Source organism: Tachysurus fulvidraco, chromosome 8 (genome assembly GCF_022655615.1).
Source record: "Tachysurus fulvidraco isolate hzauxx_2018 chromosome 8, HZAU_PFXX_2.0, whole genome shotgun sequence".
NCBI lineage: Eukaryota > Metazoa > Chordata > Actinopteri > Siluriformes > Bagridae > Tachysurus > Tachysurus fulvidraco.
The window spans coordinates 17,828,713-17,847,876 of NC_062525.1; the positions used below are offsets into that span (position 1 = coordinate 17,828,713).

The window sequence follows — 19,164 nt, forward strand, 5'->3', positions numbered from 1 at the left end:
TGCTTCCTGCATTTTTTTTCTTTTATGTCATGTGAAACATTACAACAAAATCAATAAGTGATGTCTTACTACAAGGAAGATAATACATCCTGTTTTGGTTTGATTAGAAACCAATTAAATTTTTGGGAGTAAATTTAACAGTGCTTCTTATGTTTACTTTTCATTTGTCAAAAAGTACTACTGGTTATAATCCAAAGAGCTAAACACAGAGGTAGTTTCTATGATTGGTCTCTAGATGTCAGGAACTGTGAGTGTATAAGCACCAGGTATTTTATCTACTTGGATCTGTGCTCTTCCTTTTTCCTTATTCTCCACATCACTACCGATAATTGGTTTGTATGTCACCTGCAATAAATGTATTAAATAAGAACAGTGAATATTGTCTCCCATACAGAGTTGCTGACTCAAAATTTATTCAGCCATTGCAACTGGTCAATGCAACTGACCTTTTCAAATACATGACTTAATTTGTAATGTTGTTTTCTGTACAATTTACACATTACATGAGAATATGGCCTTACCTTGGGATCTAGACTTGGTTTCATATCATAATGTTGCTGCATGACAGGAAACTTCAAACCCAATTTATTGTTTAACCAGAAAGTCTTCTGTAATCCTTTTCCCTTGTGAAGACACCAATAAGAAAATCCAGTCATGGGTGCAAACTAAGGACAGTTTAATTAAAGTTGTCAGCAGCATACCTTCAGCTCGATGTCTCCTCTAGCCTCGAGCTCATAAGAGCCAATCTTCATGAGAATTTCAGCGGTACTCTGGGAGATATGTATCTTCATCGCTGCAAGGATGTGTTAGATGTGTTAATTTAAGGGTCATTTATAACTATATGGACTATAGGAAGGACTATAGCAATTATAGGCTAGAGTTTTATAAGCGATTACAATAAAAATAGAAAACAACATTAATTTACAAACACAGGAACAATGATGATTAGTGAAATACGGAATTTATAAAATAATATCAGACAATTATATCATTAAGTCTTTAATTGAAGAGACATTATGGAGTGCTGACTTGGATACCGATTACTGAGGAAGTAAGATTTTTTTTTCTTTTTCAGGCTTTTACATAAATTTAAACCCACCAGAAATAATAATATTCATTTTGATAATCAGTTTTTTTAAATAACTTTCCCCATTTTATTTATATTAAATCATGACTTTCAGAACTTTTTTAGGACAGAAAAACTAAATAATAATATACTACTGTATAAAACTATATATATTATATATACTACATTATTATATACTATATTAATATAAATAATATATAATCTTTACATATATTTAAAAATGTATTTATTCAAAATAAAGCTGATATATTTAATATATTGATATACCGGGTTCAATAACCATGCACGGGTGAGGGTGTAAAATTGTTTTATTTTCTTTCTGAGTTTTACTTTAAACATCTTTAAAAAAAAAAAAAAAAAAAAACCTAACAGTGCACATATTTATTTTAGTAAAAAAAAAAAAATCAGAACTTCTTGGATGCACATTGGATAATTTTTTTCTTCAATTCAAACCATGTTATAAATGTGATTTTATTTAATTTCAAGTTTCAAGTTCATTTGAAACAAGTCATTTATTTTAGCAAACTCAGACACAAGCACTTCTACCTCAGTTTAAATGAAATGGGTTTTGCCAATTTTCTCCATTTAAAATTCAAATATAGGAGAACTGTAGCAGGTTTTCTGAGTAGCCTAGAACAACCTACCAGTGAATTTGTCAACTTTGACAAACAAGGGTCAGTATTTTAAAAAGCAATAGATTTCAGTGCTTACGCTCACTGTTGCTCTCCATCCTAGAGGCAGTATTCACCGTGTCTCCAAACAAACAGTAGCGGGGCATCGTAGTTCCAACAACACCGGCAACCACTGGACCTGTTCATAAGCACAATATTATTTACTATTAAAAAACAACTAATGTAATGTGCAGAACAATATAAGCAGCTTGTTCCTAGTACCAGAGTTGATCCCTATCCGTAGAGCCAGCTTCTCATTGGGCAAGTGTTTGATTCTGAATTGTTTAATTTCACTAAGGAAATGAAGGGCCATAATCGAGATGTCTTCTGCATGCCTGGTCCCGTTGCTTATAGGCAGCCCACTTGCCACCATATATGCATCTCCTATAGTTTCCACCTACCACAAAGACCATTGTATTAATACATTATACGGGTTTTAACACTGCAATTAGGATAGACAGGGTGTCAGGCTTGTAATTTTGTAAGAATTTGAATGACACAACAATGTATGTGAAAAGTTCTAAAGTTCTAAAAAGGTTAGTGATGCATATGTGTTTTTTTATATTCTTTTCCAAATCTATTGTTTCTCATTCTATCATTTAATATACAGCTAGAGATTTGTGTTATGTACCTTATATACATCATAGAGTTTGATGATCTCATCAAATAGGCTGTAAAGGTCATTGAGGAGTGTCACTACCTCCAGCGCTGAGCTGATCGCACACATGGTGGTGAAGCCGACAATATCAGAGAAGAAAATGGTCACCAGCTCATAGCTCCTGGGCTCTACTGACTTCCCTGACATTAACTGATCTGCTATGTGTCTGTGCAGGATAAGAGATTACACATATGGTTAGCAATATTCATTCATTCATTTTCTACCGCTTATCCGAACTACCTCGGGTCACGGGGAGCCTGTGACTATCTCAGGCGTTATCGGGCATCAAGGCAGGATACACCCTGGATGGAGTGCCAACCCATCACAGGGCACACACACACTCTCATTCACTCACACGCTCACACACTACGGACAATTTTCCAGAGATGCCAATCAACCTACCATGCATGTCTTTGGACCGGGGGAGGAAACCGGAGTACCCGGAGGAAACCCGAGGCACAGGGAGAACATGCAAACTCCACACACACAAGGCGGAGGCGGGAATCGAACCCGCAACCCTGGAGGTGTGAGGCAAACATGCTAACCACTAAGCCATCATGCCCCCCTTGGTTAGCAATATATTTTAAAAAATGTTTACCTCTGCAAAGGAAGGATTTAAATATATTTCTGTTACCTGGGAAGCATACTACAGAGAAGTTTATCAGCTCTGATCTTTTCTACAGTGAGTTGATTGGTCCTCTCCTCAACCACCTCCTCTAGGTGATTAGCATATTTTTCCAGCTTGTTTACCATATTATCCAAGATATTACCGTAGCTAAAAATTGGTTGGGAAAAAAATCATTAGAAAAACAAGCAATTGAACAAACAACACAGTGTTTTATTCAGTTAAACAATAATCTACCAGCTAATTTTGACAATAAGGCTAAGATATATGAGATTATCAGAGTACAATGTATGATTGTTGTATATTGTACTCGTGACTTTGTGCTTGTACTTGTCAGGGCTGATTGCTCGCAGGCTTCTCTTAATGGAACTAAAAGGGGGTCTTTGGTCGGGATTCTCACTCCAGCATGCATTCAGAAGAGTAATCAAGGCTTCGTCACACATCTGCGGCGACAGAGTAGGTCTGAGGGGATCCCCTGCTAGAGGTGCCCTGAGCTGCTTGATGATTTCTGAATACCAAATACATAATGCATGATATTACCAATGAATGATCATAATATCACTATATGTTCATTGATGTCATACAGCCAACTCCCTGTACTTCATTTCTCCTATGTAAAATGACAAAAAAAATTATGCAAGCAATCACACAAAAATAAGCATTACCTTTTGGCTCCAACTGTATATCAGAGTACGGTCCCAATTCTGTGCTGTAGATCAACTCTCGCATGATTATTGCAAAGCTAAACACATCTGCTTTTTGAGTACCATTAAACGGAAGGTGCACTTCTCTCAGAAGCTCTGGAGCAATCCAGAACAACTCTGCAGCAAAATAGAACATAAAATATAGACGTTGCTTTTTCTTTTCTTTTTCTTTTTTTCCTTTATCACATACTAACATAAAAAATGTAAAAGCACCTTAGAAATTTAAAGCAATTTAAATACATCATGGCGAGAACACCAGTCCATCCACCCTACCCAGTGCACCACCATGTCACTGAGCCGAGTTATTGAAAATACCTTCGTATTTGGGGTTTTCAAACGGGATCAGTCTGTGTTTGGTGCCATGTTTAAACTCCCATAGACCAAAGCCGGACAGTTTGACCTGTAGCCGACTGTCCACTAGACATGTGGTTGGCTTCAGGTTGCCATGAGACTTCAAATTGCTCCTGTGTATGTAGTCCATTCCCTATAGAGAGTGGACAGCAATAAATCACACAAGCCACACAATATAGCTCAATTGTATGCATCACAAACCATACAATGTACTCTCATACTAGATATAACAATTCAATATTGCTTTATATTGCACACAATTAGAGACTAAACACTTATCCTAAATCTTTACTCACATTGACAATGTCATATGCAAAGGATAGTTTAAACATCCAGTCCAGGTCAATCTCATTGTTCCTGAGAATGTCCTAAATAAAAAGGGGGAAAACACATGGCCTACATTATACGTTCTGTCAAAAATAATATACTCATTTACCAATATTAGGCTATATGCAGGTTGACGCATGAATTAAAACAGAATTACCCTTAAGCTGCCTTTTTTGCAGTACTGCATAACTATGCAGATATTAGGGGGTTCATTGCAAACTCCAAAAAACTGTACCAAGTTCTCATGTTTAAGCTCCCTCATCTGCAAAAATGTTAATCACCAAAAGTTAAGCTTTACTACTACTAAGCTACAAAGCCTTATGTTTAGAATTAATTCCATTTAATTAAATAGAATTAGTCTTTACCACATTGAACTCAGCAATAATAGATGGCCTCTTGATGTCACGTAGAAGTTGATTGTCCAGGTATTTGAGGCTCACATGGTTTCCCTTGGACATACAGTAATGACATTGAAACTGTTAGGCGATAATACAGGATCTGTTGAAAATGTTTGCAGAAGGCATAATCTTGTCATTAACCTGTGATGATGTAGTAGACTCTTTGACTGTCTGTACCTGGTACAAGCCGACTGTTGCATAGATGGTCTCTTTGCCATTTTTGTCTTTTAGTCCAAAGCTGTTAGAGGAAATCATGGTCTGAGAGCCACCACTTCCACTTTTACTAGGAGTTGTATGTAATGATAACGACTGCCATCCCTGAAAACCAGTCATGTAAGTGATGTGACATATAAGATGTTCTGCAATATTTTATTTTGTGTGGACTTTGTATCCAACCTTAGGTTCTGTGAGAATAGTGATATCACTGTAGTCGATGAGCCACCAGTTGGAATCATCTAGTTTTGTCTGCAGACGGGTCTTTTGTAGGGTCAGGAGTGTAATCAGGATCACCGCTAGCACTCCAATCAGTGGCATGGCCACCAACAACGACACCAGATATATCTCTACATCAGCAAAGAACAGGTTACTATCAAATACACAATCTTTTAGACATTCTTCAATCTTTGTTTGCATGACTAGTAAATACTTTTGAATGCAATACTGAAAACTTTTTTTTTTTTTTAAGCATACCACTGTTTAGCCATTCACAGAGTTCATTGTCAAAGCCGCATTCTGGTTTATCTGCTGGTATTTTTCCTGCTGGCCAAATCACTGATGAAAACCTTGATGTTGTTCTACAAAAAAAAAAAAAAAGAAAATAAACGGCACCACAAAATGGAAGGAATATCAAAAAGCCTGAATGTTTTTAATCTTACTTGATTATTTTTGTATGACTGTCAAAGGCTAGAATGGCGACAAATTTTACAGTGCCTTCATATAGTTGCAAGTCATACAAAGAATAGTCTGTGTTCCTCTCTCCATTTTCATCGAAATGAACTAGACCTGAGGCTCCTGTAAAGAACACGTATGTTAAGATCAGGATTTTTCGTCTCGCATGAATTCTATTAGATTTAATGTACAACACAAATATACCGTAAAACCTAATGCTGTTTTTGTCTCTGAGCTTCTTAAGAACATCTCGCCCATTATGAGGGTCTTTGCCATCTTTGAGAGCTTCCTTTAGTGCCATGGCATAGAGCAAGACAGCATCGTGTAGGTAGCTCGAATAAGGGCTTACCTTAAAAACAAATGGTACATTATGGTTACAATATCATCCAGCAAAATGAAGACCTGGAAAAGTGTGTTTGTGTTTTTATGTTGGGGTTCTCACTTCTCTGTCAGAAGAAAGATTGCTGTAAAATGGGGCCCCTTTCAACCTCTCATGTACACGTTCAAAGAAGTCATAATAATCGTAGCCTTCATAAGACTTCTCAGCAATGACAAACACCATATCAAATGCCTTCAGGGCCCTTTGGCTGTTGTTACTCAAAGCAGCTTTCCACAGGTTATCCTAAAAAATAAGAAGGAACAATGAGAATGGACAAAATTGAAATTCCCATTAGAAGGTAATTTCAATAAAGTATCTAGTAGAGGTCTTCACGGGTCCACTTAGATCCAAAAACCCGAGGTCTGACCCGAGCGGGTTCAGGTCTAAAAGTTTCACGTGTGCCTTGGACACGGGTCGGGTATAACAATAGCGGCTTCTTGTCTCGGATAATTTAAAATGAATGTGTTTTTACCAAACGGACCCGAGAAGACCTGAACTACTGTATCTCATGTGTGTGCATCTCGTGTCCTTTTCCAACCGCTCCTCTGTTTGCCAAGACCGCTTGCGACATGTGGCTGGTGACGGTGGCTGGCGGTAAGCTAATTTTTGTTGAAACAGACCTGTCAATCAATTTTGAATCCACTTTGTAGCGGTTACTTTAGTGTAGAGTTATGCAACAGGTTATCTCAGGTTGGTTTTTCTTAAAAAAAAAAAAAAAAAAAATTATGCACGTCGGGTTCGGGTAAAAAGTGATTCGGGTCACTTCGGGTCGGGTACATTTCTTTGACCCCCAGAAGACCTCTAGTGTCTAGGCTCTGACATTTAGTGCATGGCTGGTGATAAAGTCAACCAATCTGTCTTACAAACTGAAACATTTCTATACTCCATTCCATATACTGTATGCATTGCTAAAATCAAACAACAATGAGAAAAACAGTGTCTCTAAGCCACGAATAACTTGAAAATCCATGCCTGATAGAATTCTTAGCACACTGATTTTTCTGTCTTAATAGCTTTAATATACTATCATTTTATAACAACTATTATCAAATAACTAGGAATTTTGGTTTCATTCAGGGACTTTCATTCAGTGAACAACTTTGAAAAGGCAAAAAGACACTGTGTGCATCTTCCCTTTAACCCTTTAAACTCCCAGGGCCATTGTCAAGGACCAGATGTATGTTCTTATTATATCTTATAGGCATCTTATACATAGAATTTTCATTTCAGTGTAATTACAGTGTAATTACAAAGTACAAAGTACTTCATATTAATGCAATGGGAGTTTGAAGGAGTTTTTCAGACGGTCATACTCTTCAAAAAGTCAAAAGGTAAATCTCTATTTCATGACTATAATAACTTGTGTTTAAACATTTGCACAAATAGAGATTTACCTAATTTGACTCTGTCTCTTGCAGGTTACTCACCACATTGCCACTGACCTCAAACTGTTGTACCACAAGAAAAACATACTCTCCATTCATCAAGCTTTGTCTTTCAGCCTCCATCACCAGCCTAGTGGCATCTTCAGCATTACTTAACACTATGATCACTGCAAAGAAGAAAGGAGAATGGCCATGAAATGAAATGGTGTTAATTTCAAGGTAGACAGTAGAACAGAGATATAATAACTTCTACAAGGAGCAATAATAACAGACTTGGCATAAGCTGATAAAAGACTTCCTTTCAAGTCACTGGGGTTATCACAGCTGTATTAAAATCTTTAACTCATTCACAGGACAGATAACTTGCGTCACTTACTAATGTGAAAATGGGCTCACCATAAGGGCACAAGGGCATTTATGTACTGTAATAATATGTTGTCATACAGGTCAGTGTTACTAAAGAGCAAATTACACTAAACTGGCTCAATCCCAGACATTAAGTACTCTTAATGATTTAGCTCTTACCTCTTGCAACTTTGGAGATATATTTCATATTCTTAGAAATCTGTTCCTGATCACTGAAATCAAACTTAATGCTGCCTGTCACTGTTGCTTTGCCTTGGAGTTTCTGTTCCACAGATTTAAAAAGTCCATCCACTTTGTCCCATGTATTAGAGTCTGCACCTCCTCCAATTATACCAACATTCTTCCACCCAAAGAACTCCAATACCTTGAGCAAAACTTCTCCCACTCTTTTAAGCGGAGGGACAATTTTAATGTAAGTGTCGTACATAAGAGTATTATCCATTTTGTTGGTCTGCCCAACAAAGGCAAACATTGGGATGTTCCAAATGGATGCAAGAAGTCCAGTGACCTATAAACAGAACATGACATAATAAATTGTCTTTTGTTTGGCATTTAATGTAGTGTTGATCAATTTAAAAGAATACACATAAGAATGAGAAACTTACCTCAGCTTCCTCAGGACATGGTGGCCCAAAGAGGGCTGATATGTTTTCTCTTTGAATTTGGTCAATGAAAGCTCCAAGTGATATCTTCGCTTTACAATCGGTGTCCACATACACAAAATCAAGGGTATAATTTTCAACAAAGGATGGGTTGGAATTAATTTTATCTATGGCAATCTGCATGGCCGAGCCCAGTTTTGAAGAACTGAATGGAAAGGATAAATTGCGAGGAGCCTGGAATCCTACCAGCAGCCTGTTCTGGTTCGTGCGGCTACAGATGATGGGGTTGAAACATGTGGAGCACAATAAAAATATCCAGACCCTCCATCCTCCACCATGCTCAGTTTCTTTAGAGTTTGGTGTTCTTTCCATCTCCAAATCCCGACTAGATCCCTAAGAGAAATACCAAGGGGGATTTAAAAGGCTGTGTGGATGACGTAGTGTGTCTTTCTCCTCCTAAGGGAAATTAATTATAATCAAGCTTCACTGTAGAGTCAGCATGATGATTTGTCAGAAGTCATTTTTCATAATTTAAAGCACTGCAAAAATAGATTTATAATAAATATTATTATATTGTACTATTGCAAATTTATTAACGAAATATCCAAAATGCATGTGCACACCTTACTTATGACGGTAAATGAGAGCGCTAATCAATCTGCCAGAAATAAAGCCATCTGCAGGATTTGAACCTGCAGGCAACTGATTGCTGAAATGAAACCAAAATCTCTCAAAATGTATTTCATGTACTGTATGTCTGATCAACTTATCAATCTTTCAGGAGTAGAAATAATGCTTATTTTCAGAACCATTATTGGATGCTGCTTATCCAGCTTTTTTTTTTTTGGATCCTTGCTCATTGCCAAATTGACTCAATTCACAATGAGCAATTTCAATACAGATCTTATCCATATCAACTTTGACCCTGTACAGACTTCTATAGACAACACTTCATCCTGTGGCAAAATCAAAAAGATGGGCCTTGACAATTTCCACTCTTTTTTTTCCACTTTTTATCAGTCATAGATTACAAACTGTTCAAAGTTGCTTGCACGTTATCTCCTCCTTTTGTCTTCATTATGTTCACATGTCAAAGTTCAGCCGAGCTGCTCTGTCCAAAAAAAAAGGTGAGATAATGATGCAGAGAGAGAAAGTAGAGTGTGTGAAAGTGTTCATGCTGTACCATGTGGCTGAAAGGTGATAATGATGCAGGTGGCTCCTCTCTTGTTAGCAGCTGTTTCTGACTACATTGACTGCTTTTCTCAGTAAAGCTGCTCCCTGTGTGCTGAATCATTAAACACGTCACCTGTGCGATGCATCACACTTCTTTTGCATTATTTGATTGTAACTTCATATTAATATAATAAATGTATTATATTATCGGTCAAGTTAAATCATGTTGGGGAAAAAGTAAAGAGCATTTATCTGAAGGTGGTAACATTATAAGCATCAGATCCAGTGAAGATGTGAAATACAGATATCAAAATTTTTTTTAGATAATTGCAGTCTGTCAGTGTCAGTTCATTTTATTCCTGAAATCTCAAATGTAAAATGTTGCTTAGCAGCTCGACCTCCAAAAAGACACAGACAATTATTTCAGTTTGCTTCATGGAAATAAGTTATTTAATGATAATTGCTTTATTGAAACCCTAAATGTCTACAGATCTACCAGCTCCAGTTGGACTCTATGATACCAAGAGGAGATCTGAACTCCATGTGATCATTACACCAATTCAACATTTGTTTGACTGTATATTTGTAATCACACCCTCTAATGTCACCCATATGAGGATGGGTTCCCCTTTGAGTCTGGTTCCTCTCAAGGTTTCTTCCTTACCAATTGAAGGGAGTTTTTCCTTGCCACTGCTGCCCGTGTCACCTCAGACTTGCTCACTGGGGATAAATACATATACATACATACATACATACATACATACATACATACATACATACATACATACATACACACTGTGAACTATATATATTTTGAATTTTTTACTATATTAATTCTCTATATTTCTCCTTATGTTTACCTTCTGTTCTATGTTTATGTTCCGTAAAGCTGCTTCGAGACAAAGCCCATTGTAAAAAGCGCTATACAAATAAACTTGAATTGAATTGAAACATTGAATTAAACGTCTGTGTTTATGTCTATACAGTTTTTTTTTTCCTTTTATCAGTACATAGATAGCAGCTAGGGTTCAAAGGTCACTTGTGTGATTTCAGCTATTTTACTGGACCTTTGCACATGCTTTCTTCAGTCTTCCCGTGTTTCTTGCTGCTTATGGAAGAAGCTCTTTCTGTAGGATTTAGTTTCTAGCACCATTGCCTGAGCAACATCGCAGACTCCTGCAGGACATACAGGTACTGAAGTTATCATAGAGCTGGAAAAAACCTCCAGAATATTAACGAAATGAAAAATTCTGAATATTTTTCAGAGAATGGAGAGAATACGATTATATATTAAGCATAATATTATAGTGTAATATTATAATATATTTATTTTGGAGGATGGGTAATGATTATGGTGCCCTATTTGCCCTGGAATTGTGCCATGCCATTCATAGCTGCTTATAAATAATTGACAAATACTTGGCATGCTACAATATTTGGAAATTACAAAATCTCTTCGGAACCTACTCTTGTTTAGGTCAGTGTTTCCCCAATCCTATTCATGCATTATACATTTGAAGATTTTCATTGTTTTCCACTATTTGTGAGTTTACAGTAGGTTAGTACCTGGACAAAATAATATTTATTGCTTTGGGAGATTCATTCAGCTTTTGGGCATAGTTCTGCTTAGGCTAACTGTGTACTGATAAAGAAACGTTATGCAATATTAAAATAGCTGTTGAGATTTTAGTTCATCGTTTTAGGTGTTTGTCATGTTTACCTGCATGTTCTTTATTGGAACTCCAAAAAATGAGTCTATCAGTAATTACAATGGAGTTGCATAGTTAATGGTTGTTAGCTTAGTAATAATGTACAGTACCGGCACATCTTTAATTATGTCAGTATGCAACAGCCAGACTGCTTACAGGCATCAAGAAAAGGGCTCACTCCAGTTTCAGCCTCCCTGTTTTTACTGGGAGGCTGAAACCAGTTTAAGGTTCTTTGATTTGTATTTTGTTCAACTACTGTAGTCTTTATTTCATTTCACAATTCAAGTGACCTTTTTTTTTTTTATTTGGCCATTTTATTTTTATCTGTTAGTTCTTTTGTCATATACATTTATTCTTTTATATGTACAGCATGTTAGGTGACAATTGTTCTTTTAAGTGAGCTTCAAATTTTAAAGAGTTAGCATTTAAATTAAAACTTACCTTCTTTGTTACTGTACGCTACACTGTAAAATGACAAGCTGAAGGGGTTACTTGGGGGTTCTAGGCTTTATCTTTTTTCTGAGGGTAAATCTACAGTCGGGGTGTCCGATTCTGTTGGGAAAGGTCCTGTGTGGGTGCAGGTTGTCTTTTCAACCAAGCAGAAGCCACACCCATTTTCTAAAGGTTAAAGAATACAATCCTGTGTGTTATCATTTCTGTAGTACTGTAATCCTGTAGAAAACACAAACCATCCAAAGAAGACTTCAGGAACCCATTTTTACGAATATCTTACTCAATTAATGGAAAAGGCTTATTGTTTAATCCCTTCGAGTCTTATCATTACGTTATTCAGATTAAAGCATGATATTTATTCATTACTGACGAATTCTAATAACTAATCCCGTTTCGAATAAGTTTTTAAAAAAATATTTTTTATGTGATTTTTTTCCTAAAACAGGTCTGAGAGAATGGAGTTCTTATTTGAGTTTCTATTCTCTCCATTGCCCACCTCGGCACTGGTGTTTTTGTTCGGGCTCGGTGCAGTCGCCCTGACTTATCTTAACACCAGGCCCAAGCCCCTGCGACCGCCTGTCGATCTGAACAGACAGACTGTGGGAATTGCGGTGAGAACCTTTTACCTGCAATATATAAAATGGTCAAACATTATACGTAATGACATAGAAGAGAGATATTAATAATATTTAGTGTTATTGGCAAACGGAATACAGATTCTAAAGACTATCAAAACTTATTCAACCATTTTATGCTGATAATATTGATTTGCAGGGTGGAGCCAGGAAGAGTGCAATTTTAAAAGATGACAACTTAATATCCTATTTACACGAGGATGCCAAAACTCTATATGAGGTTTTCCAAAGAGGATTACATGTTTCAGGTAAAACATCCCAGCCACATACTAGTAATTAGCATAAATTAGAATCCAGAAGTTCTTATACAATGGCACTGAACAATCTCCAGCATCTGGACATCTGTCTCACCCCTTCTCTGTCTTATTTATCATATGTGTCCAGGAAATGGGCCTTGTTTAGGACATAGAAAGCCTGGGAGGCCATACCAATGGCTAAAATACAAACAGGTACTCCTTTTGTGAATATGTGCTAGCTGAAATTCATCCTGAATAGAATGGGCTTAATGGTGGTCTTTGGTTTCACAGGTTTCAGATAGGGCTGAGTACTTGGGCTCTGCACTGCTCCACAGAGGACTGGAGCCCTCGCCAAAATCCTTCATTGGCATCTTTGCTCAAAACCGGCCAGAGGTGATATTCCTACTGCAACAGCTTTAACCCGACTGACAAACATCATTCGATAATGAAAAATTATTTTTAAATATTTGATATTAGGATATAAATCACTATCTCTTACTATGTATCTCCTATCTCTCTCTCTTATCGCTCTCTTAATAATCAGTATGTCAATCTTGCTATTTTATCTTTATATATGAGAACTTAGAGTATAGAATTTCAACAGTACTAAGAGAAGTAGGAAAATCAAAAAGTTTTAGATTAGTCATACACAAACCTTACTGGAATTTTTTCTTACTATATCACTCAAATAAGACATTCTCTTACCCTATCACCTCTTATAACCCTTAATGTTTGAGTAATATCTCATATTTAAAATTTGTATTGTATTGACAAGATAAAATAGATAAGCTCTTATTTGAAATAACTAAATTGCTGTCCATAGGCTTATATTAAACGTAAGATATCTGGGAAGTGTGTTGTGATGATAGTTTGTGGTAATTGTATATTACAGGTACAGTGAATAAATGTCCAGCATTTATTTGATTTTTAAAGACAGATGGGTCCAGTTGATGATTTTGTAGGATGATCAATATCTTTTCCTTGTATGCAGTGGATTATCTCTGAATTGGCCTGCTATACATATTCCATGGTGGCAGTACCTTTGTATGACACTCTGGGTCCTGAGGCACTTGTCTTCATCATTAACAGAGGTAATTAAACCTGCTTACCTTTCAGCTTTATTAGAGGTGTTCACTGGCATAGGTAACACCTAACTGGGTTCCCTTGAGCTTTAATGAAACCATCAGGCTGGAATTATTCAGGTTGAAAGACTCGATCTTGGACATCCTGCTGTATGTTTTCTCCCAAGAAAAAAATGCTACACAAAAAGGATTGACAGATCTCTGCATTGCTTATCTCCTGTTAACAACAGAATAGTATTGCTATTTGGATAACAGTTTATTTCCATCTTCAAATTCATATCAGGCTTCTCTCAATATAACGCTTTTCTATTTACACTGGAAGGAGATCTTACTGTATATGGCATCATTTTTTGTGCTTTACAGCCAACATCTCTACAGTACTTTGTGACAAGCAGGAGAAAGTGGAGACTCTTCTTGCTAACTGTGAAAAAGGTCTTACCTCTGTGCTCAAAACTATTATTGTTATGGACCCATATGATGCGGCTGTGACAGAACGAGCATCCAAGTGTGCAGTAGAAATCTTGAGTCTAAAGGATGTGGAGGTAATCTCCAAAAGCACATTTATTAAAGAAATGTTGCCACTATTTTTGTATTTTCCGTGTAATTACTTTAATCTTAAAATTTTTTCGCACTTTTTAGGCTCTGGGGAAAGATAATCTTCGAAGGCCAATTGTAAGTTGACTACTATATCTTTCTAAGCAATATTAAAAAAAAAAAAATTAAATAAGAGAAAAGTGTTCACATAGAAATAAATATCAAATATATTAAATTTCTATTTCCAGCCACCTAAGCCAGAAGACTTGAGTATTGTGTGCTTTACCAGTGGAACTACTGGTGGGTGCACATCTTCGCCTATGCACATCATTACCACATATCACATATCATATATATATATATATATACAGTACATATTACATATACATATATCTTTTTTTCAGGTGATCCAAAAGGAGCCATGTTAACCCATGAAAATGTAGTATCGGATTCTGCTAGCTTTGTTAAAAGCTTTGAGGTATTATATGTCACTGTGGATAAGGGGTCATTGCTGGTTTTGTTATTAGTGGTATTAATCCATGAAAGACTTTCTGTTTTAATAATGATAATTCATATTTACACTAGAGTGCCTTCTCCCCACTTACCTCTGATGTGTTGATCTCCTTCCTGCCGCTGGCTCACATGTTTGAGAGAGTTGTGCAGGTACTGTATGGGTTTCTATGGTACATGTTTAATTAATTGCTATTTGACATTGGTTTTGGTAAACATACTTCTAACTATTAGACTCCTATTTGCCAAACTAGTCACTATGCTGTGCCGGTGCTGAACTTTGTGTCATGGTTTGCATATCTGCTAGACAGTGCTGTATGGTGTGGGTGGAAGGGTAGGTTTCTTCCAAGGAGACATCAAACTACTTCTCGATGACATGAAAACCCTGAAGCCCACAGTTTTCCCAGTCGTCCCACGTCTTCTCAATCGTGTATATGACAAGGTATCGCAAGACGTTTTTGTCCACCCAGTCTTTCAAACATTAGTGAAATGTTCTTCACATGATGCCTGATGACATAGACACGAGATCTAATCTAGTAAACGACTCTGAAATGCTCTTTAGACTATACACAGACTTTTCATTATTAACCTGACCTTCCCTTCATTCTTTCAGATTCAAAGTGGGGCCCAGACTCCATTCAAGAAATGGCTCCTGAACTTTGCCGTTGAAAGGAAACATGCAGAGGTGAAGCGGGGCATCATCAGAAACAACAGCATATGGGACAAGTTCATCTTTCACAAAGTGCAGGTATTCCTATCAGGCATAAAAATACATCTGGTCACAGTGTTTCTTAGTGTTTCTCTGACAGCAATGATGGAACATTTCTAAGCAAAGGAAGCCTGGTGGAGAAAAGTATTGAAATGGTAACGAAACCAGCCACTGATTTTGATCTGGAATGCTTGTATGTGTCTCTGGCCTCAGGAAACTCTTGGGGGATCGTTGCGGGTGATGGTGACAGGTGCTGCTCCTATTTCACCTGCTGTGCTCAGATTCCTCAGAGCATGCCTCGGTTGCCAGGTGAAAAATCTTCTTCGGCTTCATCAATTGCACACACCTGTGACCTAGTTAAAATCATATAAATATACTTACCTGTTTTTATGTATTGTTTTAAATGGGCAACCTTCTATTCGGTAACTACCTTGAAACATTTATTATCTACTGCAAAATTATTAGGAGAGATTGTGTGTGGTTTTAAGAGACAGGAATATAAAATGCTATAATAAACGATAATTAAACGTTCATGTCAACACTACAGTACCTTAGTTCAGTATTGGCCACTGTGGCTGTCATTGAAGGGGTAACATAGGACATTTGTGTATGCTTTCTTATCGCTGTGACCCTGAGCTGACCTGTCTCTCTGACCCAAATTTCAGATATTTGAGGCATATGGCCAAACCGAGTGCACAGCTGGCTGCACCATTTCGCTGCCTGGCGACTGGACAACTGGTATGTTTCCATAGTAAAATCACCTTATTTAACAGAACAATATGCATGCTTGAGGCAATGGATAGATAGATAGATAGATAGATAGATAGATAGATAGATAGATAGATAGATAGATAGATAGATAGATAGATAGATAGATAGATAGATAGATAGATAGATAGATAGATAGATAGATAGATAGATAGTTGTGAAAATGTACCATGTGTACCACTAAACATGCTTTTGTGTTTAGGACATGTTGGAGTACCTGTTCCGTGTAATATAGTCAAACTAGTAGATGTCGAGGAGATGAACTATTTCGCAGCAAATAATGAAGGAGAGGTACAGTAGTATAAGCATCTTCTCTTCAACATGAAGGTTTATAATTGTTATAATTAGCTGTTATACTGTATACATAATTATTTATGTCTTAGGTTTGTATAAAAGGGAAGAATGTGTTCTGTGGATATTTAAATGATCCAGAGAAGACAGCTGAGGCCCTCGACCAAGATGGATGGCTACATACTGGAGACATTGGCAAATGGCTTCCGGTGGGGTTCCTTTGTTAAGGCTGAATCATTCATTCAATATTAGACAGCTACAATATTAAGAAATAATTGATTATTTTTAAAAAATTATGAGCAGTACTTCTGGATCAACTGGTTTGTTATATAAAGGTTAGATTAATTAATGCTCTTTATATTTGATTTCAGGACATAGTTCCTATTTGTCTTCTACTTTTCTTCCTCACCATATTTAAATGTCATGTTGTGGTTCCTCAAAATCTACTAGAATGGAGTTTTGAAGATCATCGACAGAAAGAAGAATATTTTTAAACTAGCCCAAGGCGAGTACATTGCCCCCGAAAAGATCGAGAATGTGTACATTCGATGCGGTACAGTCGCTCAACTATTTGTCCATGGGGACAGTCTACAGGTGAGCAGCACCTCTTTGGTCCCACCTATAGAAATGATACGCTATGGAGTGGATGTTTGGAGAGTTTAACATATTGTATATGTCATTTCTGTTCTATTTTCAGTCCTGCTTAGTGGCCATTGTGGTGCCAGATGCTGAGACACTACCTGGCTTGGCTGAGAAGCTCGGAGTAAAGGGTTCGTTTAAGGAACTATGTAAAAACCAGGTCTGATACCCTGTACATTATGTCTTTCAAACATGTATATCACATTATATTCCCTACACGTACTGTCTGGGTTAGTGACTCAAAGATACTTTCTGACAGATTTATTATAGGAGGTACATGAGTGAAAAGTAGCTGCAACACTTTGCTTCTTGACCTTAAGCTGTTATCTCAGCAGGTGCCCTGTCAACCTTTTAAAGAGCTCAGCCTTAAAAAAATACAAAGTCCAAAACAATCAGTGAAGTAATACACTACATATAAAAGACTGTGGCTATCTTTTAATGTATTATGGCTTTATACTAACGTTTCTAGCAGGTAACACTAGTGCTAGGAAGCTTTCAAATGCTATTACAAAAATGAACAATTTTGAAGTAATCACATTTCGATTCCAAACCCAGGCGTCGTTTTTGTATTTTGGTTCCATACTTGTTGATACATGCAGCTGTAATGCTATATTTAATTATAACTATCTATAATCTAACAATGTTCCAGTTACTGAGGTTCATGTAAATCATACCCACATGATTGAGAAGAGATTGCTCAGCAGTATTTTATTTGCGTTGACTTTTAACCTCTGTACAAACGACAGTTGTAAATTTCTTTCGGTGTCTCATTTCTGATGGTATACCAAAGAGATATGCAAGATTAAACGTCTATTTCTTAATACATTTGCAAAACTATAAACAGAACTTACCTCCTACTGTATGTGATGACTAATGTGCACTTTTACTATCTTTCAGAAGACAAACTCAGTTTGCGGGTTTTTGTGGAACATTATTACTAGTAATCTACTTGGTTAATATAACACACTCCCTGATAACATGATTGTTTTATTCCTTTATAGCAAATTAAGAAGGCTATCCTCGCTGACCTTGTAAAGCTGGGGCGTGACGCAGGGCTCAAATCCTTTGAACAAGTAAATGATATTTTTCAATTTGATAAAAGATGGTAGTGTAAACACACTTCTGTACATTTTTCTAAAGAGATCCCAACATAATGATATGTGAATATACACAAAGGAATCTTTGCTAACACTGCTGATTTGTTGTATCACTCAGGTGAAAGACCTGCATCTCCACTCTGAGCCGTTCACTATAGAGAACGGCCTTCTTACTCCAACGCTTAAAGCTAAAAGAGGAGACCTCTGCAAGTTCTTCAAAAACGAGATTGAAAATCTTTACGCTAAACTGCAGTGATGCACCAACAAAGGCCATATGGGTCACGTTTCTGTGACCTACTGACCAACTCGGAGTACCAAAAGAACACACACCATTACGCTTAGATATACAGTAGATCACAAGGGTTATAGATATTTACTGTATTGGCTTTATAGAAGACTTGAGTCAGCTTGATTGTGTCCCTTATGCCTTGTTATATACCTGAATGTACATATTAATGGAATACTCTGTTTTCAACATCTGTATACACTGCAACTGTAGTATATGTGAGATTTCCAAGGACAATCATTTCATTATATCTTCTTATCCCTAGAATTAAACTGAAAGGGATATTCTTTCTCAGTTGGAAAAGAAGCTTAAGGGCAGTTGTTGAATTTTGTCAATAACCGTGAAATGTGCACATATATAATACAAACACAAAAGTCTTTTCATATCTAAATAGCTACTGTATAGGTATAACTGAATAACATTGTTCGATAATTATCATAGTTTTTTTTTTTTTTTTTAAATATGTACACCAGGGAAATACAGTAAAATGGTCTTGGTTAAACATAAATTAAATTTTAAATAATAAATAAATATTTTAAAAACTATTTTAAAAAAAGTTTTGTTTACAAATGTTTTAGACTGAAGAATTATTATAGAATAT

The 19,164-nt window shown here is 36.6% G+C and overlaps 2 protein-coding genes across 3 annotated transcripts; one reads left to right on the forward strand and one right to left on the reverse strand.

The window, feature by feature from the left end:
- Positions 1-95: 95 nt before the first annotated feature.
- Positions 96-9,678, reverse strand: gucy2g (guanylate cyclase 2g). 2 transcript variants are annotated; one of them, XM_027140453.2, is made up of 22 exons: positions 8,445-9,678; positions 7,999-8,347; positions 7,516-7,640; positions 6,152-6,331; positions 5,914-6,058; positions 5,697-5,832; positions 5,512-5,615; positions 5,218-5,384; positions 4,999-5,139; positions 4,789-4,872; positions 4,581-4,685; positions 4,393-4,464; positions 4,061-4,229; positions 3,707-3,862; positions 3,372-3,549; positions 3,051-3,191; positions 2,390-2,582; positions 1,981-2,155; positions 1,799-1,897; positions 702-793; positions 522-623; positions 96-345 (listed from the first exon to the last, which is right to left on the reverse strand). In XM_027140453.2, the coding sequence occupies exons 1-22, from the start codon at positions 8,811-8,813 to the stop codon at positions 232-234; spliced, it is 3,396 nt and encodes a 1,131-aa protein (XP_026996254.2). In that variant the 5' UTR covers positions 8,814-9,678; the 3' UTR covers positions 96-231. The 2 variants fall into 2 exon arrangements, with proteins under 2 accessions (XP_026996254.2, XP_047673055.1); XM_047817099.1 differs by having other exon boundaries at positions 4,963-5,139.
- A 979-nt stretch (positions 9,679-10,657) lies between these two features.
- On the forward strand, positions 10,658-19,065 carry acsl5 (acyl-CoA synthetase long chain family member 5). Its single transcript, XM_027140387.2, has 21 exons — positions 10,658-10,805; positions 12,222-12,387; positions 12,551-12,659; positions 12,796-12,860; positions 12,939-13,040; positions 13,639-13,738; positions 14,093-14,271; positions 14,369-14,401; positions 14,512-14,563; positions 14,668-14,741; positions 14,849-14,926; positions 15,081-15,215; positions 15,387-15,521; positions 15,696-15,791; positions 16,148-16,220; positions 16,453-16,541; positions 16,634-16,750; positions 16,992-17,135; positions 17,239-17,340; positions 18,182-18,253; positions 18,396-19,065. The coding sequence occupies exons 2-21, from the start codon at positions 12,232-12,234 to the stop codon at positions 18,531-18,533; spliced, it is 2,049 nt and encodes a 682-aa protein (XP_026996188.2). The 5' UTR covers positions 10,658-10,805; positions 12,222-12,231; the 3' UTR covers positions 18,534-19,065.
- Positions 19,066-19,164: the final 99 nt, after the last annotated feature.